This window comes from Oncorhynchus masou, chromosome 12 (assembly GCF_036934945.1).
Source record: "Oncorhynchus masou masou isolate Uvic2021 chromosome 12, UVic_Omas_1.1, whole genome shotgun sequence".
Taxonomy (NCBI): Eukaryota; Metazoa; Chordata; class Actinopteri; order Salmoniformes; family Salmonidae; genus Oncorhynchus; species Oncorhynchus masou.
The window spans coordinates 46,524,110-46,544,287 of record NC_088223.1 but is presented as its reverse complement, the minus strand read 5'-3'; the positions used below and the strand labels follow the sequence as shown (position 1 = coordinate 46,544,287).

Genomic DNA, 20,178 nt, shown 5'->3' with positions numbered 1-20,178 from the left:
GAGAGGAATTAGGCAAGGTTGTCCTATCTCTCCATACCTGTTTTTATTAATCACCCAACATATTGCAAATTCTTTAAATATTAGTCCTGTACAAGGTATTTCCATAGCTGGTAAAGACATTATTATAAGCCAGCTGGCTAACAATACTACACTTTTTCAGAAAAATGCTAACCAAATTCCCATATCAAATGTGATACAAAAAATAACTTTTTTGCCCGCTTTGAGGACAATACAGTGCCACTGACACTGCCTGCAACGGAAAAATGCGGTCTCTCCTTCACTGCAGCCGAGGTGAGTAAAACATTTAAACGTGTTAACCCTCGCAAGGCTGCAGGCCCTGACGGCATCCCCAGCCGCGCCCTCAGAGCATGCGCAGACCAGCTGGCTGGTGTGTTTACGGACATATTCAATCATCCCTATACCAGTCTGCTGTTCCCACATGCTTCAAGAGGGCCACCATCGTTCCTGTTCCCAAGAAAGCTAAGGTAACTGAGCTAAACGACTACCGCCCCGTAGCACTCACTTCCGTCATCATGAAGTGCTTTGAGAGACTAGTCAAGGATCATATCACCTCCACCCTACCTGACACCCTAGACCCACTCCAATTTGCTTACCGCTCAAATAGGTCCACAGACGATGCAATCTCAACCACACTGCACACTGCCCTAACCCATCTGGACAAGAGGAATACCTATGTGAGAATGCTGTTCATCGACTACAGCTCGGCATTCAACACCATAGTACCCTCCAAGCTTGTCATCAAGCTCGAGACCCTGGGTCTCGACCCCGCCCTGTGCAACTGGGTACTGGACTTCCTGACGGGCCGCCCCCAGGTGGTGAGGGTAGGTAACAACATCTCCTCCCCGCTGATCCTCAACACTGGGGCCCCACAAGGGTGCGTTCTGAGCCCTCTCCTGTACTCCCTGTTCACCCACGACTGCGTGGCCACGCACGCCTCCAACTCAATCATCAAGTTTGCGGACGACACAACAGTGGTAGGCTTGATTACCAACAACGACGAGGCGGCCTACAGGGAGGAGGTGAGGGCCCTCGGAGTGTGGTGTCAGGAAAATAACCTCACACTCAACGTCAACAAAACTAAAGAGATGATTGTGGACTTCAGGAAACAGCAGAGGGAACACCCCCCTATCCACATCGATGGAACAATAGTGGAGAGAGTAGCAAGTTTTAAGTTCCTCGGCATACACATCACAGACAAACTGAATTGGTCCACTCACACTGACAGCATCGTGAAGAAGGCGCAGCAGCGCCTCTTCAACCTCAGGAGGCTGAAGAAATTCGGCTTGTCACCAAAAGCACTCACAAACTTCTACAGATGCACAATCGAGAGCATCCTGGCGGGCTATATCACCGCCTGGTATGGCAACTGCTCCGCCCTCAACCGTAAGGCTCTCCAGAGGGTAGTGAGGTCTGCACAACGCATCATCGGGGGCAAACTACCTGCCCTCCAGGACACCTACACCACCCGATGTTACAGGAAGGCCATAAAGATCATCAAGGACATCTACCACCCGAGCCACTTCCTGTTCACCCCGCTATCATCCAGAAGGCGAGGTCAGTACAGGTGCATCAAAGCTGGGACCGAGAGACTGAAAAACAGCTTCTATCTCAAGGCCATCAGACTGTTAAACAGCCACCACTAACATTGAGTGGCTGCTGCCAACACACTGACACTGACTCAACTCCAGCCACTTTAATAATGGGAATTGATGGGAAATGATGTAAATATATCACTAGCCACTTTAAACAATGCTACCTTATATAATGTTACTTACCCTACATTATTCATCTCATATGCATACGTATATACTGTACTCTATATCACCGACTGCATCCTTATGTAATACATGTATCACTAGCCACTTTAACTATGCCACTTTGTTTACATACTCATCTCATATGTATATACTGTACTCGATACCATCTACTGTATCTTGCCTATGCTGCTCTGTACCATCACTCATTCATATATTCTTATGTACATATTCTTTATCCCCTTTATCCCTTGTGTATAAGACAGTAGATTAGGAATTGTTAGTTAGATTACTTGTTGGTTATTACTGCATTGTCGGAACTAGAAGCACAAGCATTTCGCTACACTCGCATTAACATCTGCTAACCATGTGTATGTGACAAATAAAATTTGATTTGATTTGATCCTTTTCCCAAGGGTCTGGTCTGTATCTTAATGTTAATAAATGTGATCTCATGGCTGTCAAAGATTGTGTGACACCTTCATATTATGGTATTCCAGTAAAAGACGAACTTACATATTTAAGCATAATCATTACAAAGGATCAGAAGTCTCGCGGCTTACTAAATTTTTAACCCTCTTATTAAAAAACCCCAGAAGAAGCTAAATCAATGGCTACAGAGGGACTTATCTTTAAAAGGAAGAGTCCTAATATCCAAGGCTGAAGCTATCTTTATATCTTGACAGTAAAATAAGCAAGGAGATAGACCAGATGTTTTTCAACTTTCTGTGGAGAAACCGTACCCATTACATTAGGAAAACTGTTGTAATGAACACTGATGAAAATGTTGGGCTGAATTTTCTGGACTTTACTACCTTAAATAATACTTTTAAGATCAATTGGATAAAGCAATTCCTAAGAAGACCCATTTCTATCTGGAATTTTATTCCTCATCAAGTCTTCTCTACTTTTGGTGGCCTTAACTCCATGTTGTTCTGAAATTATGATATTGACAAAGTTCCAGTGAAACTTTTTGCTTTTCATCGGCAGGTTTTCTTGTCATGGTCCTTAATTTATAAACACAATTTTTCTCCACACAGATATTATATATGGAATAATTGGGATATATTGTATAAAAATACTTCTTTGTTTTTAGAATATTGGTTTTGAAATAATATCCTATTGGTGAGCCAACTTGTAAATGCAGAGGGTCTTTTACTCAGTTATAAGGAATTCTTATCACTTTACAAGGTCCCTGTAACACCTAAAGATTTTGTAATTGTTTTAGATGCCATTCCCTCAGGTGTTGCTCTGTTATTCAGGAACGTGTCAAGACCCTCTTGACTCATCAGTAGGAAAGATTTGTTTCTCTTTTGGCCCATTCAACAACAGAGCGATACAAACCTTGTTTCAGCAGGATGTTATCCTGCCAACCACTATATGAAGAAGTTTAAGGAAAACATCAACTCAAATTGCTCTTTTTGTAATGACCACCCAGAAACAGTGCATCTTCTTTGGCATTGTATTCATGTAAGAAAACTGGCAAGACATCAGTAGATTTATAATTGAACAATTTTATGAAGGTTTAACACTATTGTGGAGAGATGTACTGCTTGGATTCTTTACCTACGATAGGAATAAGGTGAAACATTTTTATGTAATTAATTTCATTATTCTTTTGGCCAAATTTCATAGTCACAAATGTAAATTTACAAACAAAAGAAAAATTTTCTTACCCCACAAAAATAAATTGAACTGTATTTTAAGACAATTAAATACTCTACTAACAAAAAAGCTGTTAGAATTATAAGTATATGTATGTCCCTTAAGGTCCTTGTGTAATGTGATATTGTACCCCCTAGCTCAATTGTCCATTGTATATAATCTATATATACTTGTATTCCCTCATGTACTTTCTGTATTGATTTGTTGTTAATAAAAAATACATGTTCAATATTTAAAAAAAAATATGACCTTGAAAGATTACCTTCAGCTAACATCAGTTATTGTGAATATTGAAGCATTTGTGTAATCATAAAAAGCGTATAATTTATGAAGGTCATGTTAACTGACTGATAAATCATATAATTAAACGTATTGGATCTCTTAAATCTGTGTTAACCTCAGATCTTATTTTCGGCGTTAATCCCAAAACTTTATTATTTCCCCATTGCCATGCCTGAAGTAAGAGAGATAACTAATTTCCGGGTTATTTGACTACATGCTGGCGAACTCTATTATACATCAGTGGACCAGACCCAGTTACATTGGTGTCTATGGGAGACCCACCCCGTTAAGTAGACCGGAACTGATAATTTTTTTCAATGTTAAACGTCTTGAGAGGACTATCTTCCACATGTTCCTTTTCTCGTCGTCACTAGGTACCACAGCCACAAAGTAATAAACCCGGCCCATTTATACACTTTCTCTTCTTAAAATCCGATTTTAAACCTAACTTTGATCATAATCACACTGCTACATGTGTCTAACCTTAAAGTAAGACCAAAAAGCGATTTAGTGTTTTCATGAATCTTTACGACATAGCCCATTTTTCTTTGTGGCTGTGGTAACTAAGTGATAGCCCTTTTACCTTGCTGACGAGCTCTTTCCGGTGAGACGTGGCTAGAGGTCCTTCCATATTGAGACAGTAAATCAAACAGACGCAAGTTTCACTCAGCATAAATATTATAGTTTAGACACTAATACGTGGTATTACATTACGGAAACGGCACAAGGATTTGTAGCACAAGGGATAACAACAAAATGGTGAGCTATGAAATGTAATTGATCTACTGTATTTAGCTTCTAGCTATCTGTCTTGTTCCGCTTGACTGTGAACATTGCATTTGCTGATAGCTAACAATCTAGTAAGTTAACATAGCTAATTTTGCTGCGTATGCAGGCAAATATACTCCCCTGTACTATATATTGGGCTTTATATCATTAGCAAGCTATCAATAGCGCTTTCAAGCGCCATCTCGTCGATTAACGCCAGCTCAGCTAACGTCAGCTAGCCTTTGCGTCTGTTTTGTATCAGCAGGCCTAGGTAGCTAATGTTATATTGGCTGTTAATTGTAAGTCATTTAACTGCTATTGGTTAGAGTTTACAAAATAGCCACTCTGTAAATGACTGGTGAAAAGTCTAGATTCCCTAGTATGTCTCGAGTTAAAATTGAGGATCCCAGCTTCTATACCAAGCTTGCCAAGTTGATAGCTGTGTGAAGCTAGCCACAATATTGGAATAGTCCATGCTATCTTGGATCCTTGGGACGCCTACCCCGTTGAAGTTGACATGTTAAAATGGTAAGGGTTTAGGTGGAACCAGTACCTGACTTTGAGGATACGATGAATGACGATCTCTGACGCCCAGGATTCTTAAATTCAAAGTCCGTCCCAACATTAGCCAGCTCTGCAAACGTTGTCAAAAAACGATCGGTACTTACTATACATATTTTTTTGAACCTTTATTTAACCAGACAAGTCAGTTAAGAACAAATTCTTATTTACAATGACGGCCTGGGAACAGTAGGTTAACTGCCTTGTGCAGTGGCAGAACGACCGATTTTTACCTTGTCGGCTCGGGGATTCGATCTAGCAACCTGGCCCAACGCTCTAACCACTAAACTACCCACAGCCCCGAATTATTGCCGTTGTGTACAAAAAAATGTCTAAATACAAATAAAAATCAATGATTTTTCGGGATACTGTAGCGCTGCCGAAGGTGGATTTGGCGCATGCGCACTTGTTTAAAGCTATTTTATTTAACCTGAATTTAACTAGGCAAGTCAGTTAAGAATACATTCTTATTTACATTGACGGCCTAACCCGGATGACCCTGGGCCAATTTTGCGCCTACCTATGGGACTCCCAATCATCATGGTCGGTTGTGATACAGCCTGGAATCGACCCAGGGTTTGTAGTGATGCCTCTCGCGCTGAGATGCAGTGCCTTTATACCGCTGCACCTCCCAGGAGCACCCCCCCATAAAAAATAAATTAAAAAAAAGTGCTAAAAAAGGTTGGAATGTTAGATCATTTACAAGGATTACAATAATTAATTAATTTCGCAAACAATTTTAAAAAACGTGTCCCACTGGATTTATGAGACTGCATAATTGCATTGGGGGTGTACATATATTCAATGTACAGCGTTTGCTACAGAGTGTGCACCCATGATACAGGATATCAGCTAGAGAACGACCAATATAGATTGTTTTAGGGCCACTACCGATATTTGGGGGCCAAGGAGGTTGATGGATGATATTTTAGGTCGATATTCAATGTCATTAAATTTCAACATTTTGAATGAAAAAAATTACCAAAATGTACCAGTATTAACTACATAACATCGGTGGTAATTTTATTTCAATCATTAATCTCTTGACCCCAATTAGTTGACTGGTCTATTGTTAGGTCGATAGGCTGTTGGTCGACCGGGTTTTTTAAAAGTCGAGCAGTAGCAGATATTTATTTATTTATATTTAACTTTTGACTGGTAGTATGTATGTATGTGTGTGTGTGTACATACTTATTCCAGTTTTTTTTTTTTTTTTTTTTTTTTTTACAATTTTCAACATTGTAGAATAACAGTGAAGACATTAAAACTATGAAATGGAATCATGTAGTAACCAAAAACATGTTAAACAAATCAAAATATATTTGCAATTCAACAAAGTAGCCACCTTTTGCCTTGATGACAGCTTTGCACACTCTTGGCATTCTCTCAACCTGCTTCATGAGGTACTCACTTGGAATGCATTTCAGTTAACAGGAGTGCCTTGTAAAAGTTCATTTGTTGAATTTCTTAATGCTTTTAGACAATCAGTTGTGTTGACAAGGTAAGGGTTGTGTATATAGAAGATAATCCTATTTGGAAAAAGACCCAAGTCCATATCATGGCAAGAACAGCTCAAATATGCAAAGAGAAATGACGGTCATCATTACTTTAAGACATGAAGGTCAGTCAATCTGGAAAATTGCAAGAACTTTGAAAATTTCTTCAAGTCGCAAAAAACGTCAAGAACTGTGATGAAACGGGCTCTCATGAGGACTGCCACAGGAAAGGAAGACCCAGAATAACCTCTGCTGCAGAGGATAAGTTCATTAGTTACCAGCGTCAGAAGTTTTGCCCAAATAAATGCTTCAGAGTTAAAGTAACAGACACATCTATCTCAACATCAGCTGTTCAGAGGAGACTGTGTGAATCAGGCCTTAAGGGTTTGTAAGTAAACATTTTACGGTAAGGTCTACACCTCTTGTATTTGGTACATTTGAGTTTTCTCCTGTAACTGTTTTAAAGTCACCATTAGCCTCATGGGGAAATCATTGTGTATTTTTTTCCCTCTCCGGAAACCGAATTAGGAAGGACACCTGTATCTTTGTAGTGATTGGATGTATTGATGCACCATCCAAAGTGTAATTAATAACTTCAATGTTTGCTTTTAAAAAAAAAATGTAGCCATCAACATTTGTGAGGCAAAGGAAAACCTCCCTGGTCTTTGTGGTTGAATCTCTGTTTTGAAATTCACTGCTCAACTGAGGGACCATTTTTATAGCTAATTGAATGTTGGGTACAGAGATGTGGTAGTCCTAAAAAATCATGTTAAACACTAATATTGCGCAAGGTCCATGCAACTTATGTGACTTGTTAAGCACATTTGTACTCCTTATTTAGGCTTGCTATTACAAAGGGTTTGAATACTTTAAAAAAAATCCACTTTGACATTATGGGGTGTATTGTGTGTGGCTGTTGACCAAAAAAAAACAATGTTATCCATTTTTTAAATTCACCTTGTAACACAATAAAATGTGGAAAAAGTCAAGGGCTGTGAATACCTCCTGAAGGCACTGTACATCCAAACATTTCAGGCCAACTGAAGTGTCTAGTAGGGGCTGTTTGGAATTTAGCAATAGACTTGAGTTGACACACATTGACACCTTTTCCATGATCAAACAGTTATGGAGTCATAGACTTCCTTATATAACACGAGAGAGACAGGTAGGTTGATTTTTAGATTAGGCCTAGTAATTGGTAGTGTGGCTGAACTTTCCCAAATGTATTTAAATACATTAAATCAAATTCAGGCCACAGACAAACACTTACTGTCAGAATTAATTTAGGCTATTTTACAAGTAACAAAAACCTGAAGTCAACTTCTTGGTGTTCTGTTTCCAGTCACACTAAAGGAAACTGAGACTGTTTGTGCGTGTGGTCAACCGTATTTGTGCATGTGGTTCATTGTGTTAGTATTAGCCTACCTCTGAAAAAGATGATTGTGTTACCTGGTTTTATGTTTTCAATGTGCTCATTTAACTGAATCTTTGAGGTTGAATGAAAATAACATTTGTTTTTCTCTCAGAACTTAAAGAGCAGCTACTGCTATGTTACCTAACCAGGATATTTTTGCCCCTTATGGTGTTGACGTTCATTAATTCAAGACATCTCATGTGTCTTGTTAGAAGTGACCACTGTGATAGCTGACTTCAAAAGCCGTACACCGAGTGTACGAAACATTAGGAATATGACACTGACAAGGTGAAAGCTATGATCTTATTGAAGTCACCTGTGAAATCTACTTCAATCAGTGTAGATTAAGGGAAGGAGACAGGTTAAAAAAGGATTTTGAAGACTTGTGACATTGAGGATTAAGTATGTGTGCCATTCAGAGGGTGAATGGGCAAGACAAAATATTGAAGTGCCTTTGAACGGGATATGGTAGTAGGTGCCAGGTGCACCGGTTTGTGTCAAGAACTGCAACGCTGCTGGGTTTTCACGCTCAACCGTTTCCCGTTTGTATCAAGAATGGTCCACCACCCAAAGGACATCCAGCCAACTTGACACAACTGTGGGAAGCATTGGAGTCAACATGGGCCAGCATCCCTATGGGACACTAGCGAAACTTGTAGTCATGCCCTGATGAATGGAGGCTGTTCTCGTGCAAAAGGGGAACAACTCAATATGGTGTTCCTAATGTTTTGTACACTCAGTGTATATTGTAATATTAGCTGAATAGGAGCAACACTTGAATATTTTGTCTACATGTCTTGAATCTTATCCATGCATGGACTCAATCATTGCTTTTCTGTAACTTTGGCCTCTTCTTCTTGTCCCAGGTGCTGTTGGCAGCAGCGGTGTGCACCAAGGCGGGCAAGGCCATCGTGTCACGGCAGTTTGTGGAGATGACCCGGACGCGCGTGGAGGGCCTGCTGGCCGCCTTCCCCAAGCTGATGAACACAGGCAAGCAGCACACGTTTGTGGAGACTGAGAGCGTGCGCTACGTTTACCAGCCCCTGGAGAAGCTCTACATGGTGCTGGTCACCACCAAGAACAGCAACATCCTAGAGGACCTGGAGACACTACGCCTCTTCTCACGTGTGGTATGACATACTCTCACAGATGCCCTGTTCACACGCACGCACCTTCACAAATATCCTCAGTCGCTGACTCACACATGGTCTCACCCACACATACTTCTAGAAGTGGCAGAGGACACACATTATGTAAACAGTGTTTGTTACACGTAGCCCAAACAAACTGTTTCTAAGTTTAAAGTAGCCTAAACTGTTTTTGTTTTTCTTAGTTTGGCGGAGCCAATACAACGTTTGCCGCTGAGTAAAAGTATCAGTAGGAATTTGTGATGAGTTGAGCATGGATGACTAAATGACCAAATATATTTTTTCCTTAGATCCCAGAGTACTGTCGGGTGCTGGAGGAAGGGGAGGTCTCGGAACACTGTTTTGACCTGATCTTTGCCTTTGATGAGATTGTGGCGCTGGGCTACAGGGAGAATGTCAACCTGGCCCAGATCAGAACATTCACAGAGATGGACTCTCACGAGGAGAAGGTTTTCCGTGCCGTCCGAGAGGTGAAAAGAGAGCAGCAGCAGAACTAATGAACATATTTACATTACGTTATTACTGAGTCTAACAACAGTCTGAATGAAGGGGAGCAGCAGAACTGAACATTTTTACATTATTATTGTAATGTAGCTGAATTGCTAAATCCAACACTAGTCTGAATGAAGGGGTTTTGGTCCAAAAGACATTCATGTTTTATTCCGAAAGTCTCCTTTGTTCTCTCTCCATCTCAGACCCAGGAGCGAGAGGCTAAGGCAGAGATGAGGAGAAAGGCGAAGGAGCTGCAACAGGCCAGGCGGGACGCGGACCGTTCAGGGAAGAAGTCTCCAGGGTTCTCCGGCGGGTTCGGCAGCATGTCCAGCAGCAGCAACGCTACCATCATCACAGACACCCTCATGGAGCCAGAAAAACCCAAGGCTTCACCTGTCCCTGCCAGGTACTACCCTCGGTATATGGGGCGGCAGGGTACCCTAGTGGTTAGAGCGTTGGACTAGTAATCGGAAGGTTGCGAGTTCAAACCCCCGAGTTGACAAGGTACAAATCTGTCGTTCTTCCCATGAACAGGCAGTTAACCCACTGTTCCTAGGCCGTCATTGAAAATAAGAATTTGTTCTTAACTGACCTGCCTGGTTAAATAAAGGTAAAAAAAATATATAAAAAAATATTAGGATTTTGAGGTGTTTTGATTGTTATGATGAGTGTATCCTGTGTGTAAGACGTATTTGTTAGTATATTTCTTGGTTGGTTATGCTCAATGGAATTTGTGAAACTTGTTTTGTCATGTATTTTTAATATTGCAGAAAGTTAGGCCTATGCCTCATGAGCTATGTATTCCTCCGTAGGGCTAGTGGTCCCAGTAAGGCCCTGAAGCTGAGTGCCAGAGGGAAGGAGGTAGATGACTTTGTGGACAAGCTCAAGTCTGAGGGACAAGTCATCATGCCCAGCTCAGGGAAGAGGCCCTCCGAGGCATCCAAAGCCCTGCCTCCACCAGTTAACACAGAGAGGTAGGTTTACCAGGTTTTATATTATATCCCACTGATTACAGGCAGTGTGTTTGAGGAATCAGTTTGCACAAGGCGAGGCACAGAATTGCTCATCTTGATCCCATAATGCAGAGTTATTTGGGATGCAAAGTGATTGTAGATCAGTGATTCTACACAGTCCAGACTGCAATGTAGTTGGACTCAAACACCTGCAGGTTGATATGTTCAACTGTATCTTACCTCTGCCCCCTGGTTCCCAGTGTGCACCTGCGTTGTGAGGAGAAAATCAGCCTGACCTGTGGGAGAGATGGAGGGCTACAGAACCTGGAGGTCCTGGGTATGATCACCCTCCGAGTGGCCGACGACAAGAACGGACGCATTCGCCTCACCATCAACAACGGTGACAAGAAGGGAGTCCAGCTGCAGGTAGGTTCCAAACAAATACATAATTCGTTCCAAAGGGGGAAAGGTTCACTACCTCAACACAACAGATATACATGTCAAGGCATTCATGGATTTGGCCTGTGTAAATCAAGATTCAAAATGGCACACAACCACAGTTGTATTTGCTTTTGGTGCAGTATGATGCCATGGGAATATTTACAATGTGTTTTTAAAATATTTTTTTATATTATTTTTACCCCCTTTTTCTCCCCAATTTCGTAGTATCCAATTGTTAGTAGTTACTGTCTTGTCTCATCGCTACAACTCCCGTACAGGCTCGGGAGAGACGAAGGTTGAGAGTCATGCGACCTCCAAAACACAACCCAACCAAGCCGCACTGCTTCTTAACACAGCGCACATCCAACCCAGAAGCCAGCCGCACCAATGTGTCGGAGGAAACACCGTGCACCTAGCGACCTGGTCAGCGTGCACTGCGCCCGGCCCGCCACAGGAGTCGCTAGTGCGCGATGAGACAAGGATATCCCTACCGGCCAAACCCTCCCTAACCCGGGTGACACTAGGCCAATTGTGTGTCGCCCCATGGACCTCCCGGTCTCGGCCGACTGCGACAGAACCTGGGCTCGAACCCAGAGTCTCTGGTAGCACAGCTAGCACTGTGATGCAGTGCCTTAGACCACTGCGACCTGTGAAGCCATTAACAATATGTTTCTATCAATTTTTTCCCTCCCTGCACTGTCCAGACCCACCCTAACGTGGATAAGAAGCTCTTTACCACAGACTCCGTGCTCGGCCTGAAGAACCCAGACAAGTCCTTCCCTCTGAACAATGATGTGGGCGTGCTCAAGTGGAGGCTACAGACCACAGATGAGACCCTCATACCACTAACGAGTCAGTACACTTTACTAGAGTTTTAAGCATTTATACTAGTGTATACTGTTTTTCCTTAGTGTTTCTCTCTCTGGAGAGCTGTAACCCATTATGTTCCAAGCATTCCAACTATTGTGTTCTTAGCATTCTATTAGGTTGTTATCAATATAGCATCACAAGGTGTAGTGAGTTAAATTGGCCTGCTGGGGGGCAAGGAGACCCCCAGCTCTGCTAAAACCATTGACAACCGTTTCATTTTCGAGGGATTGTTAATTAAATGTTAACTATTTGGTTGTAACATCACCTCTTGAGGAGCATAGTCACAACTACAGATTTCTGATTATTCCATGTGAAACAATTATGCACATTTAGCTCTGTCATCAGTTATACAGCAAGTAACTGCATGCTTTTCATGATCAGTAAACATAAATTAGACTTCAGTGCAGTTTTTGACATTATTGATCATAGTCTGCTGTTGGAAAAATGTATCTATTTTGGCTTTACACCCCCTGCTGTAATGTGGATAAAGAGTTACTTGTCTAACAGAACACAGAGGGTGTTCTTTAATGGAAGCCTATCAAATATAATCCAGTAAGAATCAGGAATTCCCCAGGGTAGCTGTTTAGGCCCCTTGATTTAAAAATGTTTATTAACAGAATGCCACTGACTTTGAGTAAAGCCAGAGTATCTATGTATTCTATATATACACGACAGCTACTACAGCGACTGAAATGACTGCAGCACTCAACAAAGAGCTGCAGTTAGATTCAGAGTGGGTGGCAAGGAATATGTTAGCCCTAAATATTTCTAAAATTAAAAGCATTGTATTTCGAACAAAACACTCACTAAACCCTAAACCTCAACTAAATCTTATAATAAATCATGTGGAAATTGAGATGACTGAACTGCTTGGAGTAACACTAGATTGTAAACTGTCATGGTCGAAACATATTGATGAAGTAGTAGCTAAAATGGGGAGAAGTCTGTCTATAGTGAAGTGATGCTCTGCCTTAACACTATCAGTCGTGTGGTCAGGTGCCACAAAAAAGGACTTAGGAAAATTGCAATTGGCTCAGAACAGGACCGCACGGCTGGCCCCTGGATGTACACAGAAAGCTAATATTAATAATATGCATGTCAATCTCTCATGGCTCAAAGTGGAGGATAGATTGACTTCATCACTACTTTTATTTATGAGAGGTATTGACAAGTTGAATGCACCGAGCTGTCTGTCTAAACTACTGGCAAACGGCTCGGACACCCATGCATATCCCACAAGACATGCCATGAGGTCTTTTCACAGTCCCCAAGTCCAGAACAGACTATGGGAGGCACACAGTACTACATAGAGCCATGACTACATGGAACTCTATTCTACATCAAGTAACTGACACAAGCAATAAAATTTGATTAAAAAAAACACCTTCTGGACACATGCGCGCATACACACACAAAATAACATACCCACTATACATACACATGGATTTAGTGGTGGAGTGGGGGCCTGAGGGCACACGGTGTGTTGTGAATGTATTGTAATGTTTTTAAAATTATATGAACTGCCTTCATTTTGCTGGACCCCAGGAAGAGTAGCTTCCTGCCTTGGCAGCAGCTAATGGGGATCCATAATAAATACAGATTGATAATGTAATTTCAGATACGTGAGGGTATACTCATGACATCTCTCCACCATTAGCTGGATATTTGAGTGATAGAACATTTTAAAAAGAACTGTACTTGACAAGTATGAGTGGTGTCGGTTAATTTCCAATCCTTTGTGGGCTCTGCCTGTCAAGCAGCAGAAGGGAGCATTTGCCGATGTACTGTTATCTGATAATGTGTACTTTGCCAGTTACCGGTAGAAACTTTGTACCGTTGGCTAAACATAGTGGTAAGTAGACCTGATGTACTTTTTCTCTCCAACTTAACATGGGCCTAGCGAAGTTTGCTAACATTATCCCCTTTTCAACATTGTTTTTAATGTTGTTTAATCAAGAGTTCTGCTGATAGACCATGGACCACATCAATATGGCTAGTTAACAAGTTACCTTTCAGGGGATTAACTAGATGGCTATATCCAAATATTGCATGATTTGCTTGCCATATATAGTGGTGAGGACAGTAGTCTTGACTGCCAACTTTACCAGGACAATGACTTGCCGAAGTGAAGCTCTTTTCAAAGTCCTAACCTCTGGTGAAGCAAGCTGATGCATGTTGTGTGCTTAGCTAGCTAGCTAACTACATGCCAAATGGATAGGCTACCCTCGTTTATCATGAAAATACATGATCAATTGATGTTTACTGATCATGAAAATCATGCAGTTCTTGCTGTATAAAACTGATAGTTAAATGTGTAGTTCTGACTATGCTCTTCAAGAGGTTATGTTCTAAATCTTATGTTCTAGGTATTGTCAGCATTCTATTTTTAAATTGGAACTGACCACATTTGAACTACTTTGCAAATATGAAACAAACAGACATGAAACAAACAATCATTTGAGTCAAAAATATGAAATTCCAAGTTTATGCTTCAAAACCAACTTTAAGAAGTAAAAAAAAAACAGGTTATATTTGACTCAAATCCAAGGCATTACTGACAGAATAGATGGATACAGTTTAATGCATAATTAATATAATTCAAAAAATACATTTCGTGGTAGTCAAAAAAATACTGCTGTCAGTTTGTAAATCACAGCTGGCCTGGTAAATTGTTTGCTGCTGCCACCCATTCGGGATGCACTGTTTTAGTTTCAATGACTCACTATTTTGAACAAAGACGTACAACTGTAACTAAGTATGGGCATGTCAATACAATCAAACTAGCAAGGGCAATGATCACAAGTCAATCATAATGTGGCTAATAGCCTAGCACACGTGTCAAACTCAAGGACCGCTGGCCAAATGGGACGCACAAATAAGTATTAATCAGTCAACAGTTGAGTTTGAATGTGAATTCAGCTTCACCTGTGCTGCTTTCCTGTGTTCTGCTTACAATGAAATCAATTTAGCCTAAAATAAATAATGAAACATGTTCAATTTGGTTTAAATAATGCAAAAACAAAGTGTTGGGGAAGTAAAAAAGCTACGTTTAAGTTCCTTGCTCAGAACATGCGAACATATGAAAGCTGGTGGTTCCTTTTAACATGAGTCTTCAATATTTCATGGTAAGATGTTATAGGAATTACAGGACAATTTCTCTCTACCATTTGTATTTCATATACCTTTGACTATTGGATATTCGTATAGGCACTTTAGTATTGCCAGTGTAACAGTATAGCTTCCGTACCTCTCCTCGCCCCTACCTGGGCTCGAACCATCGACAACAGCCACCCTCAAAGCATCGTTACCCATCGCTCCACAAAAGCCGAGGCCCTTGCAGAGCAAGGGGAACAACTACTTCACGTCCTCAGAGCGAGTGATGTCACCGATTGAAACGCTATTAGCGCGCACCCCGCTAACTAGCTAGCCATTTCACATCGGTTACACCAGCTTAATCTCGGGAGTTGATAGGCTTGAAGTCATAAACAGCTCAATGCTTGAATCACAGCGAAGAGCTGCTGGCAAATGCACGTAAGTGCTGTTTGAATGAATGCTTACGAGCCTGCTACTGCCTTCCACCGCTCAGTAAGACTGCTATATCAAATCATAGACTTAATTATAACATAACACACAGAAATACGAGTCTTAGGTCATTAATATGGTCAAATCTGGAAACTATCATTTCGAAAACAAAATGTTTTCTTTCAGTGAAATATGGAACCGTTACGTATTTTATCTAACGGGTGGCATCCATAAGTCTAAATATTCCTGTTACATTGTACAACCTTCAATGTTATGTCATAATTACGTAAAATTCTGGCAAATTAGTTCGCAACGAGCCAGATGGCCCAAACTGCTGCATATACCCTGACTCTGCATGCAATGAACGCAAGAGAAGTGACATAATTTCCCTAGTTTAATATTGCCTGCTAACCTGGATTTCTTTTCACTAAATATGCAAGCTTAGAAAAATATACTTCTGTGTATTGATTTTAAGAAAGGCATTGATGTTTATGGTTAGGTACATTCGTGCAACGATTGTGCTTTTTTCGCAAATGCGCTTTTGTTGAATCATCCCCAGTTTGGCGAAGTTGGCTGTCTTTGTTAGGAAGGAATAGTCTTCACACAGTTTGCAATGAGCCAGGCAGCCCAAACTGCTGCATATACCCTGACTCTGTTGCACAGAACGCAAGAGAAGTGACACAATTTCCCTAGTTAAAAAATTCATGTTAGCAGGCAATGTGAACTAAATATGCAGGTTTAAAAATATATACTTCTCTATTGATTTTAAGAAAGGTGTTGATGTTTAGGTACACATTGGTGCAACGACAGTGCTTTTTTTCGCGAATGCGCTTGTTAAATCACCCGTTTGGCGAAGTAGGCTATGACTCAATGATAAATTAACAGGCACCGCATCGATTATATGCAACGCAGGACAAGCTAGTAATATCATCATCCATGTGTAGTTAACTAGTGATTATGTTAAGATTGTTTTTTATAAGATACGTTTAATGCTAGCTAGCACCTTACCTTGGCTCCTTGCTGCACTCGCATAACAGGTAGTCAGCCTGCCACGCAGTCTCCTCGTGGAGTGCAATGTAATCGGCCATGATGGGTGTCCAAAAATGGCGATTACCAATTTTTATGAAAACTTGAAATCGGTCGACCTCTAGTTTAAATGTAACAACAACCCACAGCTATGTTTTTGTTATCTGGAGTTAACTACTTTTTGATTAGGATCACAGCATATAATGCATAGCATCAAAGGCTGGACAAATATTATTTCTCTTGTTTGAATGTTAAAATGCTTCATACGGCATCCTATGTACATAAGTGGACATTATAAAAGGCCATATTTTATCTAATTAAACAACGTCCAGTTTGGGTCGCAGTTGCATGTTTTCTTTTTTTTTTAAATCAAATAGGCTATGTGGCTTGTGAAGTCAGAGGTTTACATACACCTTAGCCAAGTACATTTAAATCTAGTTTTTCACTATTCCTGACACTTAATCCTGGAAAAAAAATCCCTGTCTTAGATCAGTTAGGATCACCACTTTATTTTAAGAATGTGAAATGTCAGAATAATAGTGATTTATTTCAGCTTTTATTTCTTTCATCACATTCCCAGTGGGTCAGAAGTTTACATACACTCAATTAGTATTTGGTAGCATTGTCTTTAAATAGTATAACTTTGGTCAAATGTTTCGGGTAGCCTTCCACAAGTTTCCCAAAATTAGTTGGGTGAATTTTGGCACATTCCTCCTGACAGAGCTGGTGTAACTGAGTCAGGTTTGTAGGCCTCCTTGCTTGCACACACTTTTTCAGTTCTGCCCACAAATGTTCTATAGGATTGAGGTCGGGGCTTTGTGATGGCCTCTCCAATACCTTGACTTTGTGGTCCTTAAGCCATTTTGCGACAATTTTGGAAGTATGCTTGGGGTCATTGTCCACTTGGAAGACCCATTTGCGACCAAGCTTTAACTTCCTGACTGATGTCTTTTCCAAAATGCCTTACTATATGTCATTCTCAAACATTCTATGATTTTGTGAAAATGACCATTTCTAAGTGCTCACTTGTCAGAAAATGTAAAAAAAAAAAAAAAAAAGATATCTTCCTAGGGGTGTATATGAATAGATTTTAATAAGATTGAATGTAGCTAAAATGCTCTCAGTTCCACTTTAAGTATTCTATCTGTTGTGTTCTTCTACTTCTCCCCAGTAAACTGCTGGCCCTCTGAGAGTGCCACTGGCTGTGATGTCAACATAGAGTACGAGCTTCAGGAAGAAGCACTTGAACTGAATGATGTAGTAATCTCTATTCCCATCCCGTAAGTAAATCGCTCTGAAGCACCTCTGAGATCTCATTTGATCTTTTCCGTTCTATACAATGGATTCCGTATTAAATTCCAGTATTAGGGTCTTAGACACTGTTGCAGTCTGTCATCTGAGTTTAATTTCATATGTTTATCTGTCCCTGCAGGTCAGGTGTGGGTGCACCTGTGATTGGTGACCTGGATGGAGAGTATCGTCATGACAGCCGGCGGAACGTTCTAGAGTGGTGTTTACCCGTGGTGGACGTCAACAACAAGACAGGAAGTCTGGAGTTCAGCGTGGCAGGCCAGCCCAATGATTTCTTCCCTGTCAACGTCTCCTTCGTCTCCAAAGGAAACTACTGTGACATAACGGTCAGTGTTTTTTTTATTTATTTGTATTATATGTCACTTTTATTTCACAAGGTGAGTCAGTTAAAAACAAATTCTTATTTACAATGCAGCCTGTAAGTCTGTTTAGCAGTTTGTGAGACCATGTAGATCTCCATCTATTGTGTTAACCTAATGGTATTTGGATTTTATTTCCATTGTGACGATGTGTAATGACTCCTGTTCCCCCTCCAGGTGGCCAAAGTGTCCCAGGTAGATGGAGAGGTTCCAGTGAGGTTCTCCTCAGAGACATCGTTCCTGGTCGACAAGTATGAAATACTGTAATATATTCACATACAGTATTACCAACAAACATCAAGATCAGTGGATTGACATATGAAAAAATGAAACAAAATGAAAGTGAGAAGTGGACTTGAAACCCTTTTCAAAAAGAAAAACCCTTCCCACCATGGCTTGGCTTGCCAGCATTTAGTGTCTTTGTACATTTTTACCAGAAATCTATCAACTGATCGGCCTATAGCTGTACGTATAAAGAACCGCTCGATGCACCTGCAAGAAGGAATGGTAAAGTCAAACAGGACAACGTTAGATAACTGTATCCGGGTTAGGTTGGGTGGACCTGGGGGGTGATGACATCTGGGGTGGGCTTTGTGAATGACCCTCTCATTGGCCCAGTTTGTATCAAATCCATTGACAGACAGATTTTGTGAACTATTGGCTAATAGTTTTACAGATATGTCGTAATCATGTACGGAAATACTCTTTGGTTACACATACTCCAATACAAACAGGCTTGCGGTCCATGGTATAACACTACAACCACTCTTTGCTTTGGCAAGAAGTACCACATTTTGTGATTGGTACTGAACTGATCTGAACTGCCTGTCTCACGCAAGGCTAAATCTTAGCTAAAATTATTAAGATTGCATGTTTTATAGTTTAGCTTCGCTCGAGTTTGAAAGACCTCATTATTAAATCATTTATTTTTCATTACACTGATCTGTCTACAGGCTAGTTAATGTATAATGGCATATTTTGTTTGATATGCTATCAAATCAAATGCATGGAGTAATTCAATGCTGAAATAAGTTTTTGTACCAGACCAGTACAGCTCAAGCACAGTAGTTGTATGCACTTTTTGCAATGGCGGGAGGTCATTTAAAGAAAAAGTCCTGTCTGAGATTTCAACTGTTTTGAGTCTACTTATCAAATGGAAATGATCTATCCAAGAACCATGACCATCTAACACTCCAAACATCAAACCTTTTTATATGTCAATTATCAGATGCTTTTATCCTAAGCGTCTTGGAGTACAGTGAGTGCTTACATATTATAACATACGTAACCCCAATGGGAATCGAACCCACAACCCATGTTCTTATCAACTGTGCCACAGGAGAACCCTGTCCATCAACACCACCCACGGTCCAACCTCAAACCAGCCCCGTTACAATAAGCCCCCATGGTTATTATGTATGTATGAATGAATGTCAGGGCTCTTCTTGTTTCAGTGTATCTATATAGATGGCCATATTCACCTTGACTTTGCTTATGAAATACAATTGAGAGAGGGAGAAGTTAAATAATATTTGTCTTTGTTGGAATTTTTTTCTTTTGAAATTCTGAATTGTATGGGATTCAGATTGGCGGTAAATAAGTGAATCAGACTTTTGTAACCCTATAGAATAATGATCATGGGTAATTAACATTCCAATGTAAACATGAAAAAGATTAAAGTGTATTATAAACTCTGAAGAGGGTCTTTTTATAATGAAATATTTTCAGAATCATGCGCTTTACCAAGGTTACTTGTCGTCATTTCAATAATCCGTCTTATCTAGTGATGCATATAAAAAATGGTTTCCACAATCAGTGTGTTTGAGTAGTGATAGATGTGGTACTATGTTCTGTGATTACTAGAGTAGTGACAGCACGTGGGGGGAGTTTTACATGATTTGATATGGAATGGATGCGCAAGTGAACTTCAAGACCAGAGTTTAATGTTTATTTGTCACGTGCGCCGAATACAACAGGTGTAGACCTTACAGTGAAATGCTTACTTACAGGCTCTAACCAACAGTGCAAAAAAAGGTATTGGGTGAACAATGGGCAAGTAAAGAAATAAAAAGACATTGGAAAAATAAAAGTAGCG

General features: G+C 40.5%; 1 protein-coding gene across 1 annotated transcript; it reads left to right on the top strand.

The window, feature by feature from the left end:
• Positions 1–4,299: 4,299 nt before the first annotated feature.
• arcn1a (archain 1a) lies at positions 4,300–19,781 on the top strand. The gene is made up of 10 exons (XM_064980772.1): positions 4,300–4,481; positions 8,828–9,091; positions 9,400–9,579; positions 9,805–10,007; positions 10,414–10,575; positions 10,815–10,980; positions 11,700–11,847; positions 17,585–17,693; positions 17,846–18,050; positions 18,261–19,781. The coding sequence occupies exons 1-10, from the start codon at positions 4,479–4,481 to the stop codon at positions 18,348–18,350; spliced, it is 1,530 nt and encodes a 509-aa protein (XP_064836844.1). The 5' UTR covers positions 4,300–4,478; the 3' UTR covers positions 18,351–19,781.
• The last annotated feature ends 397 nt before the right edge of the window (positions 19,782–20,178 follow it).

Coding starts and splice junctions, on each gene's coding strand:
- arcn1a (XM_064980772.1), top strand. Junction 9,580..9,804: donor TTTTCCGTGCCGTCCGAGAG/GTGAAAAGAGAG, acceptor TCTCCATCTCAG/ACCCAGGAGCGAGAGGCTAA. Junction 18,051..18,260: donor GAAACTACTGTGACATAACG/GTCAGTGTTTTT, acceptor TTCCCCCTCCAG/GTGGCCAAAGTGTCCCAGGT.